This window comes from Lissotriton vulgaris, chromosome 5 (genome assembly GCF_964263255.1).
Source record: "Lissotriton vulgaris chromosome 5, aLisVul1.2, whole genome shotgun sequence".
In the NCBI taxonomy this organism is placed as follows: domain Eukaryota; kingdom Metazoa; phylum Chordata; class Amphibia; order Caudata; family Salamandridae; genus Lissotriton; species Lissotriton vulgaris.
Genome location: NC_141693.1, coordinates 1,864,964,994 through 1,864,989,565, shown reverse-complemented (window position 1 = coordinate 1,864,989,565; position 24,572 = coordinate 1,864,964,994). Strand labels below are relative to the sequence as shown.

Here is a 24,572-nt window from a genome sequence, read left to right as displayed (position 1 = left end):
TCCAGAAAATTGGAGAGGACGGTGTGTACATGCTTCTCCAAGATCTTGACCAACGCCGGGAGAAGAGAAATAGGCCTATAGTTGGCCAAAACCTCAGGATCAAGGCCAGGTTTTTTGAGGAGGGGGATAACATTCGCCTGTTTCCAGACCTGTGGTACCACTCCCTGACTCAAAGAAAGATTCAGGAGCGGATTTGCCAGCGGGTTCACCACTTCCGCCATTTTAGCCAAAAATTTGGCCGGACAAGGGTCAAGAGGCGACCCAGATTTAAGATTGGCCATCAGTGCCAGTGAAGACATGGCTGAGATAGGCGGAAAATGTGCCAGAACAGGACCCACCGGGGCCACCAAAGCGGGGCCGTCCTCAAAACTAGGGTGTACTTCAACCACCTTCAAGGGAAAGGAATCCTGGATCAGTTTGATCTTGGTGGGGAAGAAATCAGCAAGGGCAGAGACCCACGGCTCGGAGGGAGTGACCTGGGTTGAATTAGAACGAGGGGCAGTAAACTCCCTAACGATCGTAAAAATTTCTTTACAGGAGTTTGAAGCGGCCTCTATCCTCCTTGCCAAATAATCTTTCTTTCCAAGGAGAATATCCCGGTGGTATGCTTTGACCGCTGCCCTATAGGCGAGCCTGGCCATAGAATCATATTGAGATCGCCAAGCCCTTTCCGCCACCTTGCACTGCCGACGAGAGGCCTAAAGAGCTTCCATAAACCAAGGGGCCGAGACCCGCTTTGATGTTAGTCGGGGGGCCATCTCAGGGGCTAAGTCGTTCAGCCTATCCATTAATCAGGCTTTCAAGGTCTCAAGATACCTCTCCAGGTCTCCTGTCACAGGGCACGGATGATCAAGAGCCGCCTGGGCTAGCATTTCAGGCGTCACCCGATGAAGTGCCCTAGGGGCTCGGCCCTGCTGCCTAGAAGCAATACTAGATGGTTTCTTTGTGCCAAGTACAAAGAATTTAGCCAAGCTATGGTCTGACCAGAGCACCGGCAGGAGTGCTGACACCTCCAACGGAGACGTAGAAAACACCTGATCCAGTGTATGACCCTTTTCATGTGTTGGTCCAAAGAGGTAAGGGACAAAACCTAAGGAAGCTGTAATATCAATCAATTTACTCACTTCAGGATCCTGTTTCTCCTCCATGTGGAAGTTAAAGTCGCCGGCCAATATACAATGTTCAGCTCTCAGAGCAAGCGTCGAAATTACCGATTGGAGCTCATCGAAGAAAGAGCACACTGGTCCAGGGGGCCTGTAGACTAAAAGCCCTTTAAAAGATTGATGGGGCGCTAGTGCAATGGTAAAAGCAAGGGATTCCAATCCCGTGATATCATCAATAGGGAGAATAGAGCAGGCGACAAGTTTATTCACTACCAGTGCCACACCACCGCCCCTCCCTTTCGACCTATCCTGCCTATAGATGTTATATTCTGGGGGAATTGCTATGGCTATGTCAGGGTTAGATGAGTCTCCTAGCCATGTCTCTGTCAGCATCAGGCATAACGGTTTCTCATTGGCCAGAAGGTCAAAGATGTCCTGAGCATGTCTGTGCACGGATCTGGTGTTTAAAAGCATACAGAGATGTTTGACACTACCCTCCTTCCTATCACGTATAGTGATCGGGGTATTGCCTGGCGACCAGCCACAACCGGGGCATCGTCTCTTGCCCCTATAGCGGCCGGGAAAGACTTTATGACAGGTACAAGAAACATCTTGCAAAGCCCGTAACTCAAGCGACGTATAACACACCATGATGGCAGCAGATATCCAAACGCGTTGTTACAGCCCAGTCCGCTGCTCCAGCCGCCTCCGGGACGCTGACGGGCGCAGACGGGCTGGACTCTGGCGTGACTCCGGCGTCAAGAGGACGCTTTAAATGCAGGCCAGCGTGTCCTTGTGACAGCTGGTCTGCTCACACACTCTGGTGCCGCCCAGCAACCAGCAACACTACCCCCAATATGGCGGCCAAAAACGAAGAAGCTAGGGAATCCAGGGACCCGCCAAAGAGCGGTGAAATGCCGATTATTGTGCAGGTAGGTGGGAGGCTATGATAAAATCAGGGTAGAATGAACCAAAATTAAAAGAAATGGAGAAAAACGGGTCACGTTAAAAAATGCTGCTGCTTCTCCCAATTACTGCGCGCTGAAATGCGCTGTTCGAGTCCCGGTGTCCCAGGTCCAAAGATGTTAATGCAAGAGGGAGCCCGCCTAGAATGTCCTCCTTAAATGCAGGCCAGCGTGTCCTTGTGACAGCTAGTCTGCTCACACACTCTGGCGCCGCCTAGCAACCAGCAACACTACCCCCAATATGGCGGCCAAAAACGAAGAAGCTAGGGAATCCAGGGACCCGCCAAAGAGCGGTGAAATGCTGATTATTGTGCAGGTAGGTGGGAGGCTATGATAAAATCAGGGTAGAATGAACCAAAATTAAAAGGAATGGAGAAAAACGGGTCACGTTAAAAAACGCTGCTGCGTCTCCCAATTACTGCGCGCTGAAATGCGCTGTTCGAGTCCCGGTGTCCCAGGTCCAAAGATGTTAATGCAATGATCTGAGCAAACAACGAGGGATGAAGCCTGCAGTCACTGAAATCCCGAAGAAACCGTGAATTCCAATCCGCAATCTGATTGATACTCTGCCACTACAGAGATCTTGCGCTCCAGGCAAAAATGCCAAAACTCCTTTACAATGTGGACTAGCATGTGGGACTTCGTCCCCCCTAATCGATTGATGTATCTCACCACTGAAACATTGTCCATTCGAAGCAGGATGCAACAATTGCTCTTCAGGGGTGATGGCAAAGGACCCTGCCAACAACTCTAGACAGTTTATGTGCAATTCTAGTTCTTCTGTTGACCATCGTCCTCCTGTGGTAAATTCCCCACAAGGAGTGCCCGAACCCCATTGGCTGGCATCGGACTCGACAACCAAGTCTGGTGCAGTGCCGAAAATTGCTCGCTCATTCCAGGCTGTCCTGTGTTCCAGCCAACACTGAAGCTCCTCTCGAGCTTCCGGAGATAGGGGAATGAGATGATCATAATGAAATTTCCTTTGAATGTAAAAGATTTTTAGTCTCTGAAGGGCTCTGTAGTGTAAAGTACCTCGGAAAATGGCCTGAATCGAGGATGCCAGGAGACCCACAATCCTCGCTAGAACCCGCAAGGAAATCAATTCCTTGGACAGGGTGGTTCTGATCTCCCTCTTTATAGACCTGATGTGCTCGCCGGGAGAAGGAGCTGAGCAGAAACTGAATCTATCAGGAAACCCAGAAATTCCATCTGCTGACCTGGAAGCATCACTGACTTTTTGACATTGATGACGAACCCCAGATTCTGTAATAGGGACATTGTCCACTCCAGATGAGTGAGGAGGAGATTCCGATCCTGCGCCAGAATTAGCATGTCGTCCAAATACACAATAAGACGCACCCTATCTCAAAGATGAGAGGCCACTGGCTTGAGGAGCTTGGTAAACACCCAAGGAGCTGAGGAGAGACCAAAGGGGATCGAGCGATACCGGTACCACTGCCCTTTCCATTGGAACTGCAAGAACTTCTGATGTGAGGGGCAGATAGGGACCGTAAGATAAGCATCCTTCAAGTCCAACCGGACCATCCAGTCTTTCTCCAACAGGAGATCTCGCAAGAGGTGGATACCCTCCATCTTGAAGTGGCGATACACTACATAAGGATTGATATCTCTCAAATGTAACACTAGGCGCTGGCCACCCCCTTTTTTCTGCACCAAAAAGACGTTACTGCAAAACCCTTCTGGAATGAAGGCTCCTACGGCAATAGACTCCTTGGCTAACAGCTCTTCCAGCTCTGAGTCTATAAAACTCTGTTCTAGATGGGAAAAAAGGAGAGGATGAGGGGGAAAAACCTGACGGGGACACTCCAACATTTCTATCTGGTAACCCTACATAGTCTGAAGGACCCAAACATCTGAGGTGAGTTTCGCCCAATTCGTCACAAAATGTCGCAGCCTGCCCCCTAGAGGGGTGGTCGGATACACAGGACTTACCAGAGGATTGATTGTCGAAATTCGGTTGAAGCGGCCTCTGTAGCCGTGCGATCTGGACAGGTAGAACCCCGCCTGCTCCGGTTCTTGAGTGTAACCTCTGCCACGCCTTGGGACATATCCTCTTTGAGGATTAGTATTTGAGTAGCGGCCGGTCGAGCGTCCTCTGCCACGCCCGGCCCTACCAGAGACCTGGTGCAGAACCCTTTTCAAAGATGCCTGAGATTTGTCCAATGAAGCAAACGTGCTAACAAATTTGGCGATATATCTTTAACAAATTTGTCTCCGAACAGTTGACCTTCCGCCAAAGGTCCTGGTTCTGATGAGGCTAGTTCCACTAACTGGGGATCGATTCTGAGCAGAACCGATTTCTGAAGCAAGGGCACAGTTAGCATTCCCTAACATGCAGATAGCTCTTTGAGCCCACCCAGCTAGTACTTCAGGTTGGATGGCAGCACCTTTCTCCTGAGCTTGGAGAGCCAATACGAGTATTTTCGCCAAAGGGCCCGAAAGGTCGAGGACCTTATCCTGGCACGCTCTCAGCGTTCGGTCAATCCCCTTCTTAGGGTCCTTTTTGTATTTCTTCAGAAAAGTGGTCATTGATGTGTCAAGTCTGGTGTAAGGGCCACCTTATGGGCAAGATCAGGGCGGGGACATTCAGACTGGAGACGCGCTCTGACCTCCTTGTCAAACCCCTTGCGCAAGTGGGTTTGCAGGTATTCCACCACTGCAGGAGGGGGGGGACCCAGTCAGAGGACCTACAGTGGACTATGTCCGAGGGGTCGAATATGAAAGGGGAAGGGGTAACCGGGGAGGAAGCATGCTTACGCTTCTTTGCGCACTTACACGGTTTGGACGTATGGGAGGAACTAGAGTCCGTATCAGTGTCAGTAGTGTTGTCAGGGACCAGAATAGGAGAGGACTGAGGAGAATGGGAGGGAAGGGTCGGCGTCCTTGGCGCCTTCTTTGGACTTATAAATCTTAGCATAGGAGTGAACATGTGACCAGGAAGACTCTGGGGATTCACGGGGCATGGGAGCAGGGGTCTGACCCGGGCCTGTAGGAGGGGGAATTTTGGGGTCAGGAGGAACAAGCAATTCCAATTTCTTAGCTAAGTGTAACAGGGCGGACGACAAAGCCTTCTCTAATTTGGCGTCAAGCTTTTTATCAATGATGTCCCCCATGGACTCTTCTTCGTAATACTCGTCACCCAGTTCGTCGCCCGCAGCAACCTCCTTCTGATAGCAATCAAATTCTGCCATATTCTTAAGGAAAATAAATCTCCAACTCTCAAATCCCCAGAGGGAAGCTTAATTCTCAGCCCTGTAAGGCATCAGGTGGGAGCAGTGCCTGGCTCAGGAGCCAAAAACGACACTATTTCAATACATTCACTGAAGTTGTAATCCCCTTCTAGGACTAATGGAGGAAGAAAGCCCCTTTCTGCAGGCAAGCAGACAGGGGCGCCAAAAATTATGGCTCAGCCGACCCTAGGTAGATCAGGGGTTAACAATAAGCCCAAGCCTGAAGATCGGTATATGTAAAACCCTGTTTTATAATTAAAAGGCCCCAATTTGGCTCCTGGCCTGCTGCGATGTGTCCCCTATTCAGCCCGGGGCAGAGCGTCAGAAGAAGGCACTGGAAAACTGGCTGCACGCGAGCCCGGGAGACGCATGCTGTAAGCCTGTGAAGGCCCTGGCGTGCGCTCCCTCCCAGAGGTGGGGGCCAAATCCCTCCGGCTCGCGAACCGCGAGCAGGCAGGCAGAGCTGCTCGACACGGTCGGAGACACGGAGCCCTAAAGTGCAACACGCGCTCAGAAAAGCAACCTTAAGCGCCGAGACACAAAGCGGGCTCCACAGGAGGGCCGCGCTCAGAGAATAAAGTGGGGGAAGCGCGCAAAAGCACAATGCGCGAAGCACAGCCGATTAACCCCCACAAGATATAATCAAACTCAGAAATATCATGCAAGTACATTAATAATATAATAAATGTATAGTCTAACCACACAAGCACGTAAATGCAATCAGTGCAAGTATACAGATTAGAGGGGCACTTATCTGGCTGCAGAGCAGCAAAGAAAGAGGAGGCCAGATTAGTGTGTCTCTACTTTGTATGCTGTTATTGTCTGTAATGATAGAGGCGTGGTTCAAAGCCTCATGGGTATTGTAGTTTTTCAATACTGTAGTTTTACTTTCATTGGCTGCTGTGTTTTGCAGTAAAGAAATTAGAAAGCATAATCAGAAGCCTCCGGTCCTGCCATAGAATCATGTATATCAGTTCCCGAAAATAGCCTACTGTAGAAATATTCAATAATAGTAATATAGTTTGCGGGTTAGACGTTATAAATAAATGCGAGTTCAGAAAAAATCAACTGTTGCAAAACAGAAGCGCAGCAGGACTGTTCTATTTAGTTTCAAAGCACAAAGAGAGCGCGAGTAGAAGTGACTGTACACGTTTCTACATTTTATAGCAATTTTAATACGCAAAGAAGCTCCTTTGAGTCCCTTTATTTTTCACAAAAGGGAAGTACATTTTTTTATCGCAAACTCGACCCAAAGGCATTGGAGCGCTTTACACGCTCACCACTTTATAATGCAGCTCAAACTGCTACTCACATATTCCACTTACCAAAAATAGCCTACTGTAGAAATATTCAATAATAGTAATATAGTTGTAGGGTTTGACGTTATAAATAAATGTGGGTTTCGAATCAATCAACTGTTGCAAAACACCATATCCGTGCCCAAGGTGATTGAACAAATACAACCTCTCTTTTTTTACTTTTATTAAGCCTTCTGGAACAATTGGGCATGTGTGAAATTATGAAATTGGGAAAACAAAGTTTAAAAAAAAATCGACCACGCAAAAAATGCTCCTTTAAACAGTATCCTTTTTTCTAAAAAATAACTTTTGATAAAGCAAAAAGGTTGAAGTTAAACGTCAACTAATTGGCCTGAGAGGGGAAACAACAATTAACTCTCCTGGAATTTCGTGGAATTTCAAAAGCATTCATCATTCATCAGATGTCTCTGAGTGCCTTGTGGCGCCTGTTGTCTGTTCCCAGCAGAGGAAGGAGCTGTAGAAGCAAGAACATTAATTGTTACCAAAAGTTAGCCTTGTCTCCAGCTTACACATAGTTTCCTTTTTTTACTTAAACCTTCCTCGCTTGTTGTTTCTAAATATATAGAGCGCGTGCATTTTGCAATTTACATTGCACCTTACCAAATACACGCGCTGTGTATATTAAAAAAAAAAACGGTAATGTTTAACTAAGATGGCAGGGTGCTGACATTTTTTTTATGTAAGACTGGCAGGGGCTGAAAATAAATAATAATACATGCTCTGTAGTGAGGGAGGGGAAGGGAGTTAAAGCGTGGAAGGACTGTTATATTTAGTATCAAGGCACAGAGAGCGAGTAGAGGAGCTTATAAAAGTTTGCACATTTCCAAACATGAAAACAAAAATGGAGGATAAGCGTTCAGCATGTTAAAGTAAGCTGATCAGGGAGCTAACGAGGGACGATGACGATTAAGAAAAAAAACATAGAAAAGCATGTGCGGTTGTAAGACAGGCATGAGGCTCGGAACTGACGTGGGGGATGTGATTAACGCGATAAATGGAAAGCAAATGCCAGCAGCTGTGCACGCGCGCTTGTGAGGTAATGCGATAAAGGGAAAGCAAATGCCAGCAGCTGTGCACGTTGTGCGAGCTTGTGCTCGTAACAGACAGCTGGTGGCCTGCAGAAGCACAGAAGCCAGTGGTGGGTAGCACTTTTTAACCTTGCTTACTAAATGTTTCGGCCAGGTCAGCGCATGCGCTGGTTTAGGCGAGACCTAAAAAGAGTAGGGGTCAAAGAAGAGCCTTGCGGTGCCCCACTCTCGGAGCTGTGGGGATAAGATCTGACTGTATTCAGCTGGACAGACTGAGTCCTTTTATTCAAGAATGGCCCAAACCAACTTAGGGCAGAAGAATGAAGCCCTACCGCATGGAATTTATTTATTAATTGACAGTACAAAACAGTGTCAAACGCGGGGGAAACGTCAAGTAGAATCCAGGCAGCCGCTTTGCCCTGATCTACTTCTAGTCTAATGTTGTCCATAACCACCAGAAGAGTAGATTCTGTACTATTTGTGACTCTGAATCCTGTTCGAGAGGGATCCAGAAGGTTGTTATTTTCTAGGAAGGCTGTCAGCTGATTATTGACTAGTCGTTACAAAACATTGAACATAAATGGCAGCATTCCTTCAGGGCTCCTTTCAGGTCACAGTCCGCAGGTCCAGTTCTCCTGTGTTCTTCCTCAAGTTCAGCAGTGTTCTGAAGTGGGTGCCTGGAGATGCCACAGTTATGCTTTGCATGAGCTAATAGTTGAGAAGGACTCCTAGGCAAGCCCTACCCAATTATGTAAATGTTCCTGGGGTCAGCCCTTCCCACTTAGGTTATTTTCAAGATGGCAACATTCTTCTGTTACACCCAGCTTGGGCTCTGAGTGTTTATCTCACATCTAACACTAAAATCCAGTTGAATTCAGCCACTGTACTCCTAATAAACCCAGAGACAAAAGCCTGGTAGGACAAAAGCAGGCAGACCTATTAAGCAGGATATGACACTCCAGCGGGATTTGACATTGTAATGTCAAAAGCAATGTCCAAAGCACTGACTCTGCTCTGATCGTTCAGGTCGACCAGTCAATCACAGTATGCAGCTTCTAGGAGTAATTTCACACTTCATTCACACCTATTTAGGTGCTAATTACTGGCTGTGAGAAGTTAAAGAGCCAATGCAAATAGCCTCCAGAATATTCAGGCAAGAAAATGTAATTTTCTAAAATGTATTTTTCCATAATATTCATAAAAAATTCTGACTTTACCATAGAATTAGATTTTTAATAGCTATAAAAAAATAGTTGTTTAATAAGGTTTCTAGCTAGTCCCATTCCAGACATACAGTATTAGGATTTTAATCTATACTCTGGTTTTCTACATAGACCAACTAGCCCTGCCACAGTGAAAAATAGCTTTTCAGTGCTAGTCACTATAAAGACATGTTTACATTAAATTTGTGTATGTCATATTGTTAAATAACATGCACCTTGCCATATGGACTACAAGGCTTACTTAGAGGTGAATTATTAATATTTAAAAAGAAGATTTTGACCTGTCAAAAGGGCTTATTTTTACAGGTCGCAGTGCATGTTTAAGACTGTTAGATTCAGGCTCTAGTGGTAAGCCATAAGCCATGTATGCACTACCACTATATTGGATGGCACAATCGGTGTTACAGCACATTAGTGCCATTCAACTTCCAGATCATGTGTACAGTTTGCACCATATATTGGGGTCTTATAGGCAAGTTAAATGTACCAATTAGGAGTAAGCACATTCGACCATGTGTAAAAGACGAGCACAGGTACTTAACTACTGGTTAGAAGGCTAAAGTGGACACAGTTCTAAAGCCATTGTCTCACTTGCCTCGTGAAAGTCAGTATTTATTGATCACATGTCTTTAGCGCTGGGATACCTCAGGGTGACTACGCGCTCTATAAAATTTTTAATAATAATTTTTTAATTAATAATATGTGCACATCTACCTCAAATTGAGTGCACATTTGTGTGAGGACTGGTTGGCTATGGCTACTCCTTACATTTTTTCCTTTTATACTTCCCTTTTTATTTCTTTGCTTTTTCTGTTTTCTATTTTAATTTTTTCTTAAGAGGATTTTGCAGCTCCTTAAAAGCAATGCTAACTGGCTGCTTGCTTTCAACTCATTTAATTTGCTGTGTGCCACATCCTCGTGTTCATTTCCTCTAAATCAGGTGACTATTATGGAAATAGGTTGTCCATAGTGTATCATTGTTTTCCTATTCCAAGATGACAAAGATGTAGGTTCTAAACGTGGCAGCCATGCTGGAACTTTAAAACAACAATAGACTATGTACAACACTACTGCAAGACGGACAACAACTGCTATGTTTCGGTTCATTATTGCAAGCATATGCTTGCCTTTTTTAGACTGCATATTTTCTTTTTTCTACTTGTAATCTTTCACTTTATCTTGCATATATTGTTCAGTTTGTGTGTTTTATTGTAGTGTCAGAGGGTGACTGCAAAAATCAGTCAGTGATGGATGAATCTATACTACTATTATAAAGAGAGAACACAAACCTTTTGGCAAGGTAAACTCGGGAACCACCGCTCCAATCGACACACCCAATACATTGTGGTAATCCTCAGGGTGTGCAGATGGACATAGGCTATAGAAAATAAAAAATAAAACATACATTTAAAAATATAACTAAAAAAAAAAAGTAGTGCCCTGAAAGTAGCACCGGCCGTGACGCTGACGGCCACGACGTAGCGCTGGCCGCAACGTACGTGATGAGGAGGAGCGGCGGTGAAGTGAGGAGCTCGGGGAGGAGCGCCGGCTCAGGTAAGGCTCTGGGACACGGGACGGGAGGGAGCCGGTGCGGGAGGTTGGCTCGGAACAACTGCGGTAAGGCTAAGGGTCTGGGGGCAGCATTTCAGGCTTGCTAAGAGGAGCGGCGGTGAAGTAAGGAGCTCGGGGAGGAGCGGCGGCTCAGGTAAGGTTCTGGGACACGGGACGTGAAGGAGCCGGTGCGGGAGGTTGGGCCGGAACAACTGCGGTAAGGCTCAGGGTCTGGGGGCAGCATTTCAGGCTTGCGTGCACTCCCGCCCCGGCCCCCGCCCGCCACGACATTGTCCGTGACACAGACAATGTTGTGGCGGGCAGGGGCAGGGGCCGGGGCGGGAGTGCACGCAAGCCTGAAATGCTGCCCCCAGCCCCCTTCTGCCCCAGGCAACGCTGGGGCAGGCTGCTAGTTGGTTATAAGTGCAAAGATGATTGACAAAATGCATGTATTATGACTTATTGAGTGCCTACACCTAATAATTGCACAAAATGCACTTTAATTCATATGCCAGATCTACTGGCATTACCAATGCTCACTTTGCCACTGGATTCAAGCAAGCCCGGCTGAAGACGGCTGTAATGCCAGAAACCGGTCCTGGGAAGCTTGATTCCAGTCCAGGGAAGACATGGCTTGGTAGTTCGGGCTGGACTGTTCCCATGAGGCACAGGGTCAGACTGATTTGCATATGGCCATGTCTGAACTGGGGTGGCGGAGTGAGCTAAAGAACGGTGATGGATTAAACCCAGATCAGTTGACTGGGGGTGAGCGTTTGTATTGTCAACGCTCCGTCCATCATCCCCTTTGGTTTTTCTTTGTTCGCCCTAAATTGGCAGGGTGTGCTCAGACGTGAGTCCCTTGCTCACTTTGCCACTGGATTCAAGCAAGCCCGACTGAAGACGGCTGTAATGCCAGAAACCGGTCCTGGGAAGCTTGATTCCGGTCCAGGGAAGACATGGCTTGGCAGTTCGGGCTGGACTGTTCCCATGAGGCACAGGGTCAGACTGATTTGCATATGGCCATGTCTGAACTGGGGTGGCGGAGTTGATGGATTTAGCAGAGTGAGCTAAAGAACGGTGATGGATTAAACCCAGATCAGTTGACTGGGGGTGAGTGTTTGTATTGTCAACGCTCCGTCCATCATCCCCTTTGTTTTTTCTTTGTTCGCCCTAAGTTGGCAGGGTATGCTCAGACGTTAGTCCCTTGCTCACTTTGCCACTGGATTCAAGCAAGCCCGACTGAAGACGGCTGTAATGCCAGAAACTGGTCCTGGGAAGCTTGATTCCGGTCCAGGGAAGACATGGCTTGGCAGTTTGGGCTGGACTGTTCCCATGAGGCACAGGGTCGGACTGATTTGCATATGGCCATGTCTGAACTGGGGTGGCGGAGTGAGCAAAAGAACGGTGATGGATTAAACCCAGAACAGTTGACTGGGGGTGAGTGTTTGTATTGTCAACGCTCCGTCCATCATCCCCTTTGGTTTTTCTTTGTTCGCCCTAAGTTGGCAGGGTATGCTCAGACGTGAGTCCCTTGGTCAGTCTGCCACTGGATTCAAGCAATCCCGGCTGAAGACGGCTGTAATGCCAGAAACCCGTCCTGGGAAGCTTGATTCCAGGGAAGACATGGCTTGGCAGTTCGGGCTGGACTGTTCCCATGAGGCACAGGGTCAGCCTGATTTGCATATGGCCATGTCTGAACTGGGGTGGCGGAGTGAGCTAAAGAACGGTGATGGATTAAACCCAGATCAGTTGACTGGGGGTGAGCGTTTGTATTGTCAACGCTCCGTCCATCATCCCCTTTGGCTTTTCTTTGTTCGCCCTAAGTTGGCAGGGTATGCTCAGACGTGAGTCCCTTGCTCACTTTGCCACTGGATTCAAGCAAGCCCGGCTGAAGACGGTGTAATGCCAGAAACCGGTCCTGGGAAGACATGGCTTGGCAGTTCGGGCTGGACTGTTCCCATGAGGCACAGGGTCAGACTGATTTGCATATGGCCATGTCTGAACTGAGGTGGCGGAGTAAGCTAAAGAACTGTGATGGATTAAACCCAGATCAGTTGACTGGGGGTGAGTGTTTGTATTGTCAACGCTCCGTCCATCATCCCCTTTGGTTTTTCTTCAATTCACTGGGATGGTATACAACACCAGAGCCGCCACAAGAAGAGGTGCAGTGTCTATGTTTTAGTTCGGAAACCAAGACATGTGAATCTAATCATTACTTTACCCATTTTACCAAAAATGTCGGTAATAATCACTGCATTAAAATTCTGTGCAGGACATTCAATGCAGTGACATTTCCCAGAAAGGGCAGTGTCTTGGAATTGTCATCAGAACCTACATCAGTACCTACAACCCCATGACAGGTATCATTTAGTGGGCAACTTGGAAACTGTTGAACCAGGAGAAGTATCTTTTAATCCTGCCTTCACAGGTGACCAAATTGTGTAAGCATTCACTTCTTGAAAATATTCTTCTGTTTTTTTGCAAAGATTTGTGGTTCGTAGAATCGGACTAGGGGCCTGTTTTATAGTTCAGCGGACGGGATACTCCACGCAAACGTAACAGATAGTCCATCCACCGTCTTACAAGTGCCATAGGATTTAATGCACTTGGAATACGGCAAACAGGATATCCTACACGTTTCCGATGGAGTATCTTATCCACAAACTCCAAATCTGGCTCTAAATGTTAACAGTAACCGTATGATAATAATACTGACTAAAACACAATGCACATTGATTATTTCCCTGGATGAGCCAGCAAATAGATTTATGGTTCACTACCTACATCGTGGAATAGTGTGAGAGCTATGTACCAAAAAAGAAACCGTTCCCCATAACAGTCTATGGCTCTCCTCTGTAACCAAATTAATTGAACTTGACTAAACTGTGGTATCCCTTTGCTCTTATACTCTCATCTACCATTGTGTGAAAACTTTAAATATGCTCAATACAGCAATTGAGCCCTTAGGACATGTTCTCAGTACAGGTCTTTTTTAATTCCTAGATTATTATGATTTCATCTTTTCAAATCTAAATCGAGGAAAGATGACAGATAATCACCAAGGGCACCATTGTCCCTGAGCAATAAAACACAGTTTAGCCTCAAGTGTGACTGTGCTCTTCTGTCATAATGGCTACAATAGAAAACTTGTGATACTATCAAACTTCCAACACATCTAGAAGTGGTGGAAAATAGATTCAGAAGATTCATGTATCAACAAAAGTATATTTTCCTTTATAACAGACTGCCACATTGCTTAAACAATTTTTTAAGTTGTCTCAGAATATTTAGGCTCCATGGTCTAGTTTGCCATTAACTAAATCTGGAAAATGGAAAGACTTTAGGATTGGATACTGCTGATTTAGGGCTGCTTTATTTTCAATGCTATCTTCTTTAAAAGCATCTTTAAACGTAAACGTGTTGCAGTCCACCTTCTGTGCTGCTGGTCTCTCAGTTAACATATTAACCAAATGCTATCCACTCACATGGTCTGAACAGCTGATCTTCACGGTATCAGAGTTTGGACAGCCTGACGGGGCACTTGAGGCTTCCCAGTTCATTGATTTTGTCTTAAAAAAGCAAACCGAAGTGGAGCTTCCACGTCTCCAGAATTCTTAGGAGTGTGTCCTCTTTGTCGATAAAGAAGTGATGACAAACAAACTTTAGTCCCAATTACAATGGGACCACCATCATACCTGGATTTGAACTGACCGGCAAGTAGTCGGCAGTCCCACCTGCAAATTATGATGCGACCGCCGTGTACGCAGTCGTAATCATGGCTTTTCCCATTGCGGTTTGTGCTGTGGCTTGAAAAGAGCAGCAGCATAAGCCGCAATGGAAAAAGGGATGTTTTTAAACATCCATGCACTGTTTGCCAGGCACCATGTGGTTTCTGGCACATGTGGTATGGATGTTTGGGGCGGGGGGGGTCACCACAGGTGCCCCCCAGGCCTCATAGCGGAGGCCTACAGGGGTAGGGTGCCCTGCTAGTGACTCCCAAAGTCCCTTTCCGACGGCCTCTCCGTGGCGGACATCATAATCCCTACGGCAGTGCCTGTGCAGGCACCGCCCCTATTGTAGGGAATACGATTCTACCGATGGCCCGCCAGGCTCCTTGAGCCTGTCGGAAAAGTAGGTCCTTCCCTCCGACCTTTGCTGTCCAATCGACTGCATCATAATGCGGTGGTGGGACCGCTCAGCTGGATGTCGGTCAGACCACCACCGACAGGTGGCGGTTAGTCCGCCATCCTAATGAAGCCCTATGTCTCTAATGAAGACAGGACAAGTGGTATCAATGGAGCTGATAGAATGGTTAAACATTAAGTCAATAAAATGGCACGCAATTTTCACTAAACAAGATAATGTATAATGACATGATGTGTAATGCATGCAGGTGCCACAATTATATTTGGGAAATATTACCCTGACAACCCCAGGAATCTCAAATGATAGTATATTGCACAAGGTCAGGTGTCCCAACCAACTTAGTTGAAGCCAGAAGAAGGTTGTGCTGCAGGATAACTCTATCAAAACTCATTGGTATTTGAACTGAACTGAGAGTCAATGAGAAAACATCTGATTGAAATGGCACAGAAATGTTATGTTCATACATAAGTCCTGTGACTGGCTTCCACATGATTTGTCACCTAGGTCTTGCAGGTTTTTTTGACAGCACTGTATTTTCCTCTAGTGAGCTCAACAAACATACATTTCCACTGAAAGTGCTCTATGCACTGTTGCTATACTAGAGATGTGCTGCAATGTCAGGGGAAACCCAGGTGTATCGGTTTTCTGCATAATGGTGAGTACTTTTTTAAGATGTTCTAATGAGAAGCAGGGTGAAGACTGATTTGCATATGACTGGGTCCAAACTGGGGTGTGTAATTGTGAGCAAAAGAACGATGGATTCAACCCAAATCTGTGACTGGGGGTGAGTAGGAGTGTTTGAACCGTTTCAGCACTCCGTCCATCATCTTGTTGTGTTGCTATGTCTGCAGGACATTGTCTCCATCAAGATGCAAAAGAATTAGTTCTTAGACAGCATTTGTGAAGTCAGCTTCTGGAAAGAATGGCTGTGCTTTCGTATGCAGGAGCTAGGTAGTCATTAGTTTGAGGTGTTGATGCTGAGATTGGTGTCAAGGTGGAAACAGGCACTTTTCCCTGTCATTAGTCAAGTAGTGAACAATCCAGATGAATTTTTGAAAGCAATTTCTGTCCTTGCTCCTACTGTCCATATATACAAATTCTTGATGGCGTTCAATTTAAGGAACACATTGGATATCCATGTTTGTCCTTTATTTGTCCAGAGGATACTTTCAAGTTCAGGCAAGTATTGTCCACGAACTGGGAAATCCTGATAGCCTTGCCAGGTGTAAGGACTCAAATGGGCTTTCTAATACTGGTGAGAGGAGGAGACCCTTCTTAACTGGTTGGACTCTGGTCTTCAAATAGCAAGTGAATCACTGTAGGATGATTCGTCAAAAACCATTCGCCAGCACAAGTGTCAACCGTGGCTTGGTAATTGATGGGGCCATCTTGTGTAGAGAGGGTAAGCAGCTGGAGAAGCTGTGACCCAGGTGTCAGAGGTGTGAATGGTGTCATCTACCACGCTGGTCTGTGGTCTGAATGTGGACTGGTAGTTAAACAGAAGGGCATTGAACGTGGTCTCTCATGAAACTGTCTGTCAACAGCCTTCTCAAATATCCTTAACAAGAATGTGATGGAGCAGTAGTTAGTGAGAACATCTTGGTTCAAGTTGTGCGTGTTCACCAGAGGGAGGATCATGCCAGTCTTAAAGTGTCCAGGCAGATGCTTTGGGCTGTTAGTGCTCTGACAATGTTTAGTAGCGGTAACCGGCCAAACCCAGAGATATCCTTCACAAACAATGACTGGATGACATTGCCTGCAAATTGTATTGTAATTATATTTATATAGCGCTTACTAACCCTAACGAGGCGTCAAAGCGCTTTTCGGCAAGTAGCACACTACTCTGGAACTTTTGAAGGATTAGTGGTGGATTAGTATAGGGAAATAGGAGTATGGTATTAGTATAGGGAGGAACGAGTTAATTTGAGCAAAGGGCATGTAAGTCTGTTAGTTGGATTGAATAAAGTAATGGAGGGATAAAAGAGGGAAGAAAACCATAAGTGTTAATTGGGAGATCATAGTTGTAAGTTGAGAACTGGGATGAGTAAAGAGGAGATGGAGGAGGGAAGAGCCTGTAGAAATTGAGTGGGGAGAAAAAGAATCAGAGTAGAAAAATGAGGTTTTGGATGAGTCAAAGGAGAGATAGAGTTGTTTGGGAGATCATAGTAGTAAACTGATATTTGGGTAAGCCAGAAGCTGTAGAGGAGGGAGGAGTCTAGGAAGGGTTATTTTGGACATAATAGTAGTAGAAAGGGTTTGGGATACGAAAGAGTGAAGATGGAGGATCAATTGATAGTGGTGTAGGGTGATGGTAGGACAGAGTAAAGCTTTCAAAAGTGTGTTTTTTTCTTGTACAATACAACTAAAATAATAAATATATAGATACATGACTGCATAGTAAGGGAATATATGTGTAAGGAATATAACATTAAGATTTGTGAGATTTTGTTTTGGAGTAGTGAGGGGAGATATTGATGTAGTGGTTTTCTGTGAAAGATTTTTATGTGAAGTACTGTTGGTGAGTGGTATTTAAATAGTATAGGGGTGGTGATGTTTTTTGGAGAAGAGTATGTGGTGTGTAATAGGCGATGGACAAGAGTTATGAGTGTTTGTGTTAGATTTGATCACTGGACTTTATTTATTTGGAGTTTTATGTAGCGCTAGGTAGACCCAAAGGTATCAGAGTGCTTTACAATTAGTGTGCAAAAAATAATTCTAGGTAATATGTGTGGTGGAGTAGTGTAAGGATTGTATGGTTGTGTTTAAATTGGTAAAAAGAGGAGGTGGGTGTTGGTGGATGGTGTGATGGAAGGCTAAGTATAGGTTTTGTCATGATAAAAAGGCATCTGTTAGGAGCGGAGGATAGAGCTAGTGTTTTGTTTGAACATGGAGTGTAGTGTGTGTCTGTATGCATGAAAGTTATGTATAATGTGGCTTTGTGTTGTGCTGGTGATGTGTGGATGTGTTAGTGGTATAGGACAAAGTTGTGTTTTGTGTGAGAATGCAGAAGCCATGGTGTTGTTGTAGGGGTAGAGCTGTGTGTAGGTGGTGGGGTTTTGCAGTGGTTTAATACACATTGCAATCTGTCTGAGGTTTGTTTATGGTGCTTGAGTAGAATGCCTTTGCTGATGTTGTGTTGGATGTTTTTAGACGTGGAGGGCTTATGGTAGTAGCCCGTAAGTGAAAATTGGGTAGCAATGCTGACCCTAGGCCTGACCCGAACAGGCCCAAACAGTCAACTGCCCTTGTCCTCTTCGCACTTAGCTGCGACACCTGACTTTCAGGAATTTGAGAAATACAGCCATTTCATGAGCAGAGAGGGTGGTGAAGGTGGCGCATCCAGTTGGATGTAATAATGGCAAGTTATTGTTGAATTGCACCATTGATATGCTATCGGATTTGGTTCTTAAGGTATTATTTGATTACAACACACCTCTCCTGTGAGTGGCTGAGTGGGGAAATAGCTGTGATAATTATACAGTGGTTGATTACCTTGAAGAGGGCCCTGTTTTGGTGGAGGGCTTCCCTGATGGTTGTCTTGTAGTAGGCAATGTGCTTTCTACTGCTGAGGCTCCCTTCACAGAAGAGAGGTCCCCGCAAGGTATTCAGGATCTGTAAATATGGTGGGTGGTCATCTGCAAGAGTGGAGGACATGCCTCTAGTGACATGGAAGGGTCGCGGGTGAATTTCAGGTGGTAAAAAGGCCATATGAGCTTCAAGTGCGCATTTCAAGGATAACAAAATGAGGGTGGGAGCACACAGCCTCACATCCCAGCACTCTGTTTTGCCCCAATGCATCATGGTAAATGCATTGTATGATAACGCGTACATCAGTGACAGTCTTGGTGCAGCCAGTGCCTAGTCTTCTCAGGTCTCTGTACCACTCTCTGGGCGCAGGTGCACCAGCCAGAGTTTATCAGCTCATTTGCTCAAGGGAGCATTTTTTTTTTATACAAAATGAGGGTGGGAGCACACTGCCTACTAACCCAGAACTTAGTTGGCCCCAATCTATCATGGTAAATGCAGTGTATGAAAACACTTACTTCAGTGGCAGGCTTTAGTTTTTCGCCCTTGTTGGTGCAGCCAGTGCTGTGTATCTTTAGACACATGTTTCAGGATAATTGTCCTTCTTCACTAGAGAGCAGCACATTCTTTTGGGGTTGCTGGAAATGCTGCCTAAAAGTTTCTCAGGTCTCTGTACCACTCACTGGGTGCAGCCGCTCGTTAGCTCAGTAGCTCATGGGAGCCTTTTTTAAACAATAAAAGGTTGGGAGTGCCCTGCCTCACATCCCAGCCCTCAGTTCACCCCAGGTCATCTTGGTAAATGTAGATATGCCCAGAACCGATCCTGTCTCTTCCCATTTCATATGTACCTCACATACAAACTCATGCACAGTAGCATGGTCACAGTAGACTCTTTGCTTGACGGAAACCAGTCTGTCCCGTGTTAGTTTTTCAAATTCTTTTATTCTTCTCCATTGACTTCCCTATTGAATTTTAATGATTTGGTCATAAAAATAACAATAGCATGCTTTTATATAGTGCATGCTTCTGCAGTGTTTTAGTTTCAAAGCACAGTAAATTACAGGTATTACTTAGTGTCCATAACTTAGTCTTGGTAATTTTCTGAGCTTTGGAAGGATTGAAGACAGGACTCGCAGAACTAGAACCTGTGAGCTGCAGATTAGACGCAAGCCACAGCTTTGAGCGTTCAATTCTCTGAGCTAACACAAAGGATCTGTATCTGAACAAGGGAACAGCTGTTCCACTCCAGCCACCCCCTGCCTATTGTTTGGGTGTCTAACATACATATTGGTTGCAAAGCAAGAAAATTATCTCCTTTCACCATCAATGCTCTAGTGCCCGCCACAGCTAATTTAAACTCCATAATTACTCTGCTATTCCGCTCTCCTTCCATCTCCACTTGCTGGGAATTCCTGCAGCCGCAGGCGGTGACAGGCGCTGACAACCATTTACAAAAACAACAGAAGCCCCTGCTCTTGGATATAAGTAAATAGAACTCAATGGTTTCTGTTTGGTGTGTCAATATTGGCTAAAGCACATTAACCATGTTATAAAGTCAGTACAATGTGCCCAGAAAGAAAGTTCGCAATGGAGTAGAATTCTTCTTAATGAAAACACTTTATTGTTCCTCTTGTTGTGGCCAACACGTGTTTCATCGCAGGGAAACAGACTGCGAATCTTCAGGGCCTTTCTTGCGAGAAAAGACGGGATTTAAGTGTTGAGGCCAAGCGCCCAGGAGGGCGAGAGTATGGGGAAAGCGCTATAGGCGCGTGGTTTGTTTCATACCTTATTGTGTTCATAAGGGGGCCATAACCGGGAGGAGAGTTGAATTATAGCTGTTACGCTCAGAAACGGAAAACAGGCGGGTGCACCTGGTTAAGCTCGTTCTCCCTCTTGTGGTTCCCGGCGCCGTTTGTCGTAGACGGACCATTTAGGAAGGCGCTGGGTATGTACAAATAATCAAGGAATGATCATGAGGGTAATATCATCTGATGTCTGTTTCTTTCTTTAGTGAACACTGTGGGTTCGAGTCCCATTATCTGGAATTGGTCAGCTCAGTGAAAGAGGAATTCCCAGATGTCACCATTGAGTCGCGCTCCGGGGACACAGGTGAGTGTGCCTGCTCACTATTCCTGTGCAGAGTTCATGTGTGACAGTGTTGATGGTTTACAAGCACCACTCATCAAGACCATATGGAGTCACTGAGTCGCAGAAGAGCCTGTTGCTCTCAGCGGTGAAATGTACTACTGCATAGAATGTAGAGCATCTCCATTCCAGGCGTGCTACCATCTAGATACAGAACTAGTCACCCTCCACCTTTCAGGCATGCACTATACAAACTCTCACTATGCTGTCTCCTTCAGGCGTATTGCAAGTACAGAAAATCCAGGAATCTAGTTAGTCTGTCTAGCTCAAGTATTAATTATTCATATGCAGGGTACCCTGGGGGCAGTCATTACGGACAATACCCATACAGAAAATATATGACTTAAACCAGTGTGTCTCCTGGTATGGCATCATACTCATATCCAGGCATGCTAGCATTGCACATATTAGGAGCCCAGGTTAGGGTAGCTTTTCACATTATATGTATGGGAGCATGTACCACTAGACATGCTGCCATACATGTATAAGGAATCAGTTGCCCAGAAAACCCTGCCCTTCAGTTGCATATGCACACAGATGACATAAACCCCGAGCTCTGCCAGCCCATCCTGCTGGTGACTCCAGCAGCATGCTTCTCCCTGCACATGCTATGATGCAGAGGCATACGATCCCTAGCCGCTTAGCTGGCACATCAAGGCATCAGTCTTACAAATATGAGAGTTTAATCCACCTGTATCTTCCGGGCATAAACCATACAGAGAAAAGGGTCAAGCCCAAGCACTTTGTGCCTCCAGAAATGAGCTAGACTGATACCTAGAAATCAGGGCCTAACCAGCCCACATCTTACAGTCATGTACTCTCCAGGGTCATGGAATCAAGGGCCTTCCCAGGAATGAACTGTACAGATAAAGGGAATCCAGGGCACAGCCATCGTGCTTCCCAGGCATGTACCTTACAGAGATTGGGAATCCAATACGTCACTATGCTGTGCCTCCCTGTAGTATAGAGAGCACACAGACATTTGCAGAAGAGACTAGCAACCCCTCCTTTCTAATCATATCTGCCGGTCATAAACCATGCAGATACTGGTAATCCAGTGGCCCGACCAACCCGTCCATTCCATAGCAGGTTGTGCCTCCAGACATGAACTATACTGATACAGGGCATGACCAGCCTGAACTCCAAGGCATCTATTGCCCTGACTTAGGGGATCCAGGGCCAACCAGACTGCCCCTTCCTGACATGAGCTATACACAGACAAGGAATCAAGGGTCCAACCAATATGTTCCTCCTGTGCATGGTCTTTTAGAGACTGAGAATCCAATCTAGGCAATGTCTCTTTTAATGGAACACACAGATTCTTTGAGCCCAAACAGCTATACGTCCCCAGGCATGAACAATATAGAAACTGGGAATCCAGGGCCCGAACAGTCTATCCCTCCCAGGCATGAGCCAAACACCAAGAGGAAATCCAGGACCCAAAAAGCCTCTTCTCCCCGGCATGGACCAACCAGGTGCAGGTAGTCCAAGGCGTAAGCAGGCAGTGGCTCCCTGACATGAACTAGGGACCTGGCCTGGCTGTCGCGCTGGGTATTAACTGCATCAGTAATTCAGAGACAAGTAGACCTGTTTCTCCTAGGTGTGTTTCTTCACTGAACACATCAATTATTTCGATATTATAAGCATAAATATAACCCTACCGACTTTGGTGATGCATCTTGGCGCACAGGTACAATCAGTAATCCCCTAACTGGGACATGTTTACTTTGTTTTATTTTAGGAGCCTTTGAAATTGAGATAAATGGTCAACTGGTTTTCTCCAAACTGGAGCTTGGCGGATTCCCCCATGAGAAGGATGTGAGTATAACAGATTTCTGAGAGGGCTACAGTGCTGCAAGGCCAGTCCATATCACAAGGCATTCTGGGCCATGTGGTTCATCGTGTGAGACACAAAAACATTTGACAACAGGTTCCAGAAATCCTCATCATTTACAGTGGCATTCCATTGCTGGGTGTCCTACAAGAGATACACTATTCAAATAAAAATCCCCAAGCCATATAGTCATAAGTCAAATGCTCTGTAACACCGTGAAAATTGTTTTTATAATCCAGTCCAAGAGCCAAGTTGTTCTGCAATGCTGAGCCATTCCCCTTAGCCATCATTTGCACGAGTTGTAGCTCTCGGCTATTCTACCAGTCCCCCAAGTCTTAGTACCTCAATCCAACCAACCACTGACAGAGGTGAAATGCACTATGCCCCTTTTCCAAGCTCCTTAGATATCAACCAAGAGCAAAGAAAAGCTCCATCCGAGTGCTAGGACCTGAAGCCATCTCCTACTATTGACAAAATGCTTTGTATCCTTGGGCAGGCTCCTCATTAAAACGGTCCTAGTAGTGGCAGTATCCTTCTGTCAGTTTTCCAAGCCATCTATCTATGGAGATGGGGCTCTGAATTTATGTGGTAGCTCACTGATACACAAAGAAACAAGACACTCTATACGATTGTCCTGTTCACTAATCTACTCCGAAGAAAGAATCTGGCCCACTGAGACACTCAAAGACGAGGAGCTTGTACCAATGCATCTCACCTGTGCAGGTCTGGAGGTGGAACGATTTGTATCCCTATGGTAATCTTTCTAGACCATCCACTCCAGGGATTTGCAAAGTCTATGTCTATGCAAATGTACTTTCTCAAATTGGTCAAATTTTCCCTGGAATATCATTTAATTGTGCAATTTGTTTTTCACAGCTGATGGAAGCCTTAAGACGAGCATGCAATGGGGAAAAAGTGGAGAAAATCACCAACAGCCGTGCACCCTGTGTCATATTGTGATCTTGTGTGCCCCCTTCTATCATCATGTGACCTCCCCTTGTGCCGATAAGATTTGTGCCTTCCCTCCTTACTTGCTTTCAGTTGGTCTCTTACATCATGTAACCCATTGACCTCTTGTTTACCTCCTTTGTAACCTCTCTGTGCCACCCTTTGCCTCTTCCTGACCTACCCCATGCCAGCCTGAGGTCATTTGTTACCTCCACGTATCACTGTGTGACTTCCAAGTAACCTCTTCAAGTCACGGTGACTGGCTTTCTTTTAATCTGCCAATGAGCTTGTGTTTAACTCGATATGCCAGCATTCGGCTATTTGAACGGTCTGACCTCTTGGTCATGCCACATTTCTGTCTTTTCCAGTGCCCCCATGTCACCCTGTCACTTCCCCATGTCACTCCGTGATCTCACTATAATTTATTGACCAATGTCAACATCTGATCTCTTATTAATACTTTCTATTCATCTTTGTGTGTCCTTCATGCCCCTTTCCTCTTCATTACCTGTTGTCATGGCCTGGTGACACGTTTCTTTTCCCCAACACACAGTGAACTTATAATGATATTGTAGTGGCACCATTAGTGTCAGCATTGCTGCTGTTTACCTCCCCATGATGCCTTGTTTTAAAAAAAAATTATTTTATGTAGCCTTCCCCGGCGCCACCCACCTTAATTTCTCTCTCTTCCGAATTTGTTTCCAATTATAGAAGGCAGAAATGGTACAGCAGCCAGATTTACTAAAACCTTTCATAAAGATGCATTTTAGTATTAAAAACAAATTTAAGGCGGGCTGCGATCTTCATATTCGGAATTGCAAAATGCAAACTTGATTGAAACATCTCTTGTGAAAAGATGTGCGTTTTAAAAAACATGTCTATATCAGGCAGTTTAGACCTCTGCGTGTTGCTGGTGCACGTTCTAGCCACTGATTTTCTGCCTTAACCCCAAAACAAGTTTGCTGAAGTCTAGACAGTGAAATCATAGATTAATGTCAGCACTCCCTGCTCTGACACCTCAATATGAGACCAGGCCAGTTGACATGTTTATTTTATGTTAATTCTGAAATCAGTAGCACAAGTCTGTAGCATGCACTTCAGCAGTACTGCCAGAATTATTTCAAAAATAAAATTTGGCTGTGGTCACTTCTCTTTCCCTTATGGCTGGGTCTTTTTTCATTCTGTCACTCCTCTCTTGCGTTCTATAGGTACTCATTCTAGGTGGCATGAAAGCACTTCTTTGTGTTTGCTCCAAATACTACTTTGCACTGCTTGTACAGGAGTGGGCACACTGCTTTTAGTGATTTGTTGAACAGCCAAAGGGCTTCATTCTGGATTGCACATACAGTAAGTGTAACACGTGTGCCAATGATATCCCACTTAGAAAGGAAAGGTGTGAGGCCATTTCTACAGCCCATGGTCTATGAGAAGAAACCGGTCATAGTTGAATGTGCTTCCGCAGTGCCTAATAACTCACCTATGGGATCTGTAGACCTTGATTGCAAAGTGCCAGTCTCTGCCCAATTACAATCCA

At 45.7% G+C, this 24,572-nt stretch overlaps 1 protein-coding gene across 1 annotated transcript in view; it reads left to right on the top strand.

The window, feature by feature from the left end:
• Positions 1-24,199, top strand: part of MIEN1 (migration and invasion enhancer 1) — a 36,675-nt gene extending 12,476 nt beyond the window's left edge. The window contains exons 2-4 of the mRNA XM_086924359.1: positions 20,123-20,220; positions 21,998-22,074; positions 22,967-24,199. Of these exons, the coding sequence (XP_086780485.1) occupies positions 20,123-20,220; positions 21,998-22,074; positions 22,967-23,050 (259 nt within the window). The 3' untranslated portion in view covers positions 23,051-24,199. The remainder of the gene's footprint in view (positions 1-20,122; positions 20,221-21,997; positions 22,075-22,966) is intronic.
• The last annotated feature ends 373 nt before the right edge of the window (positions 24,200-24,572 follow it).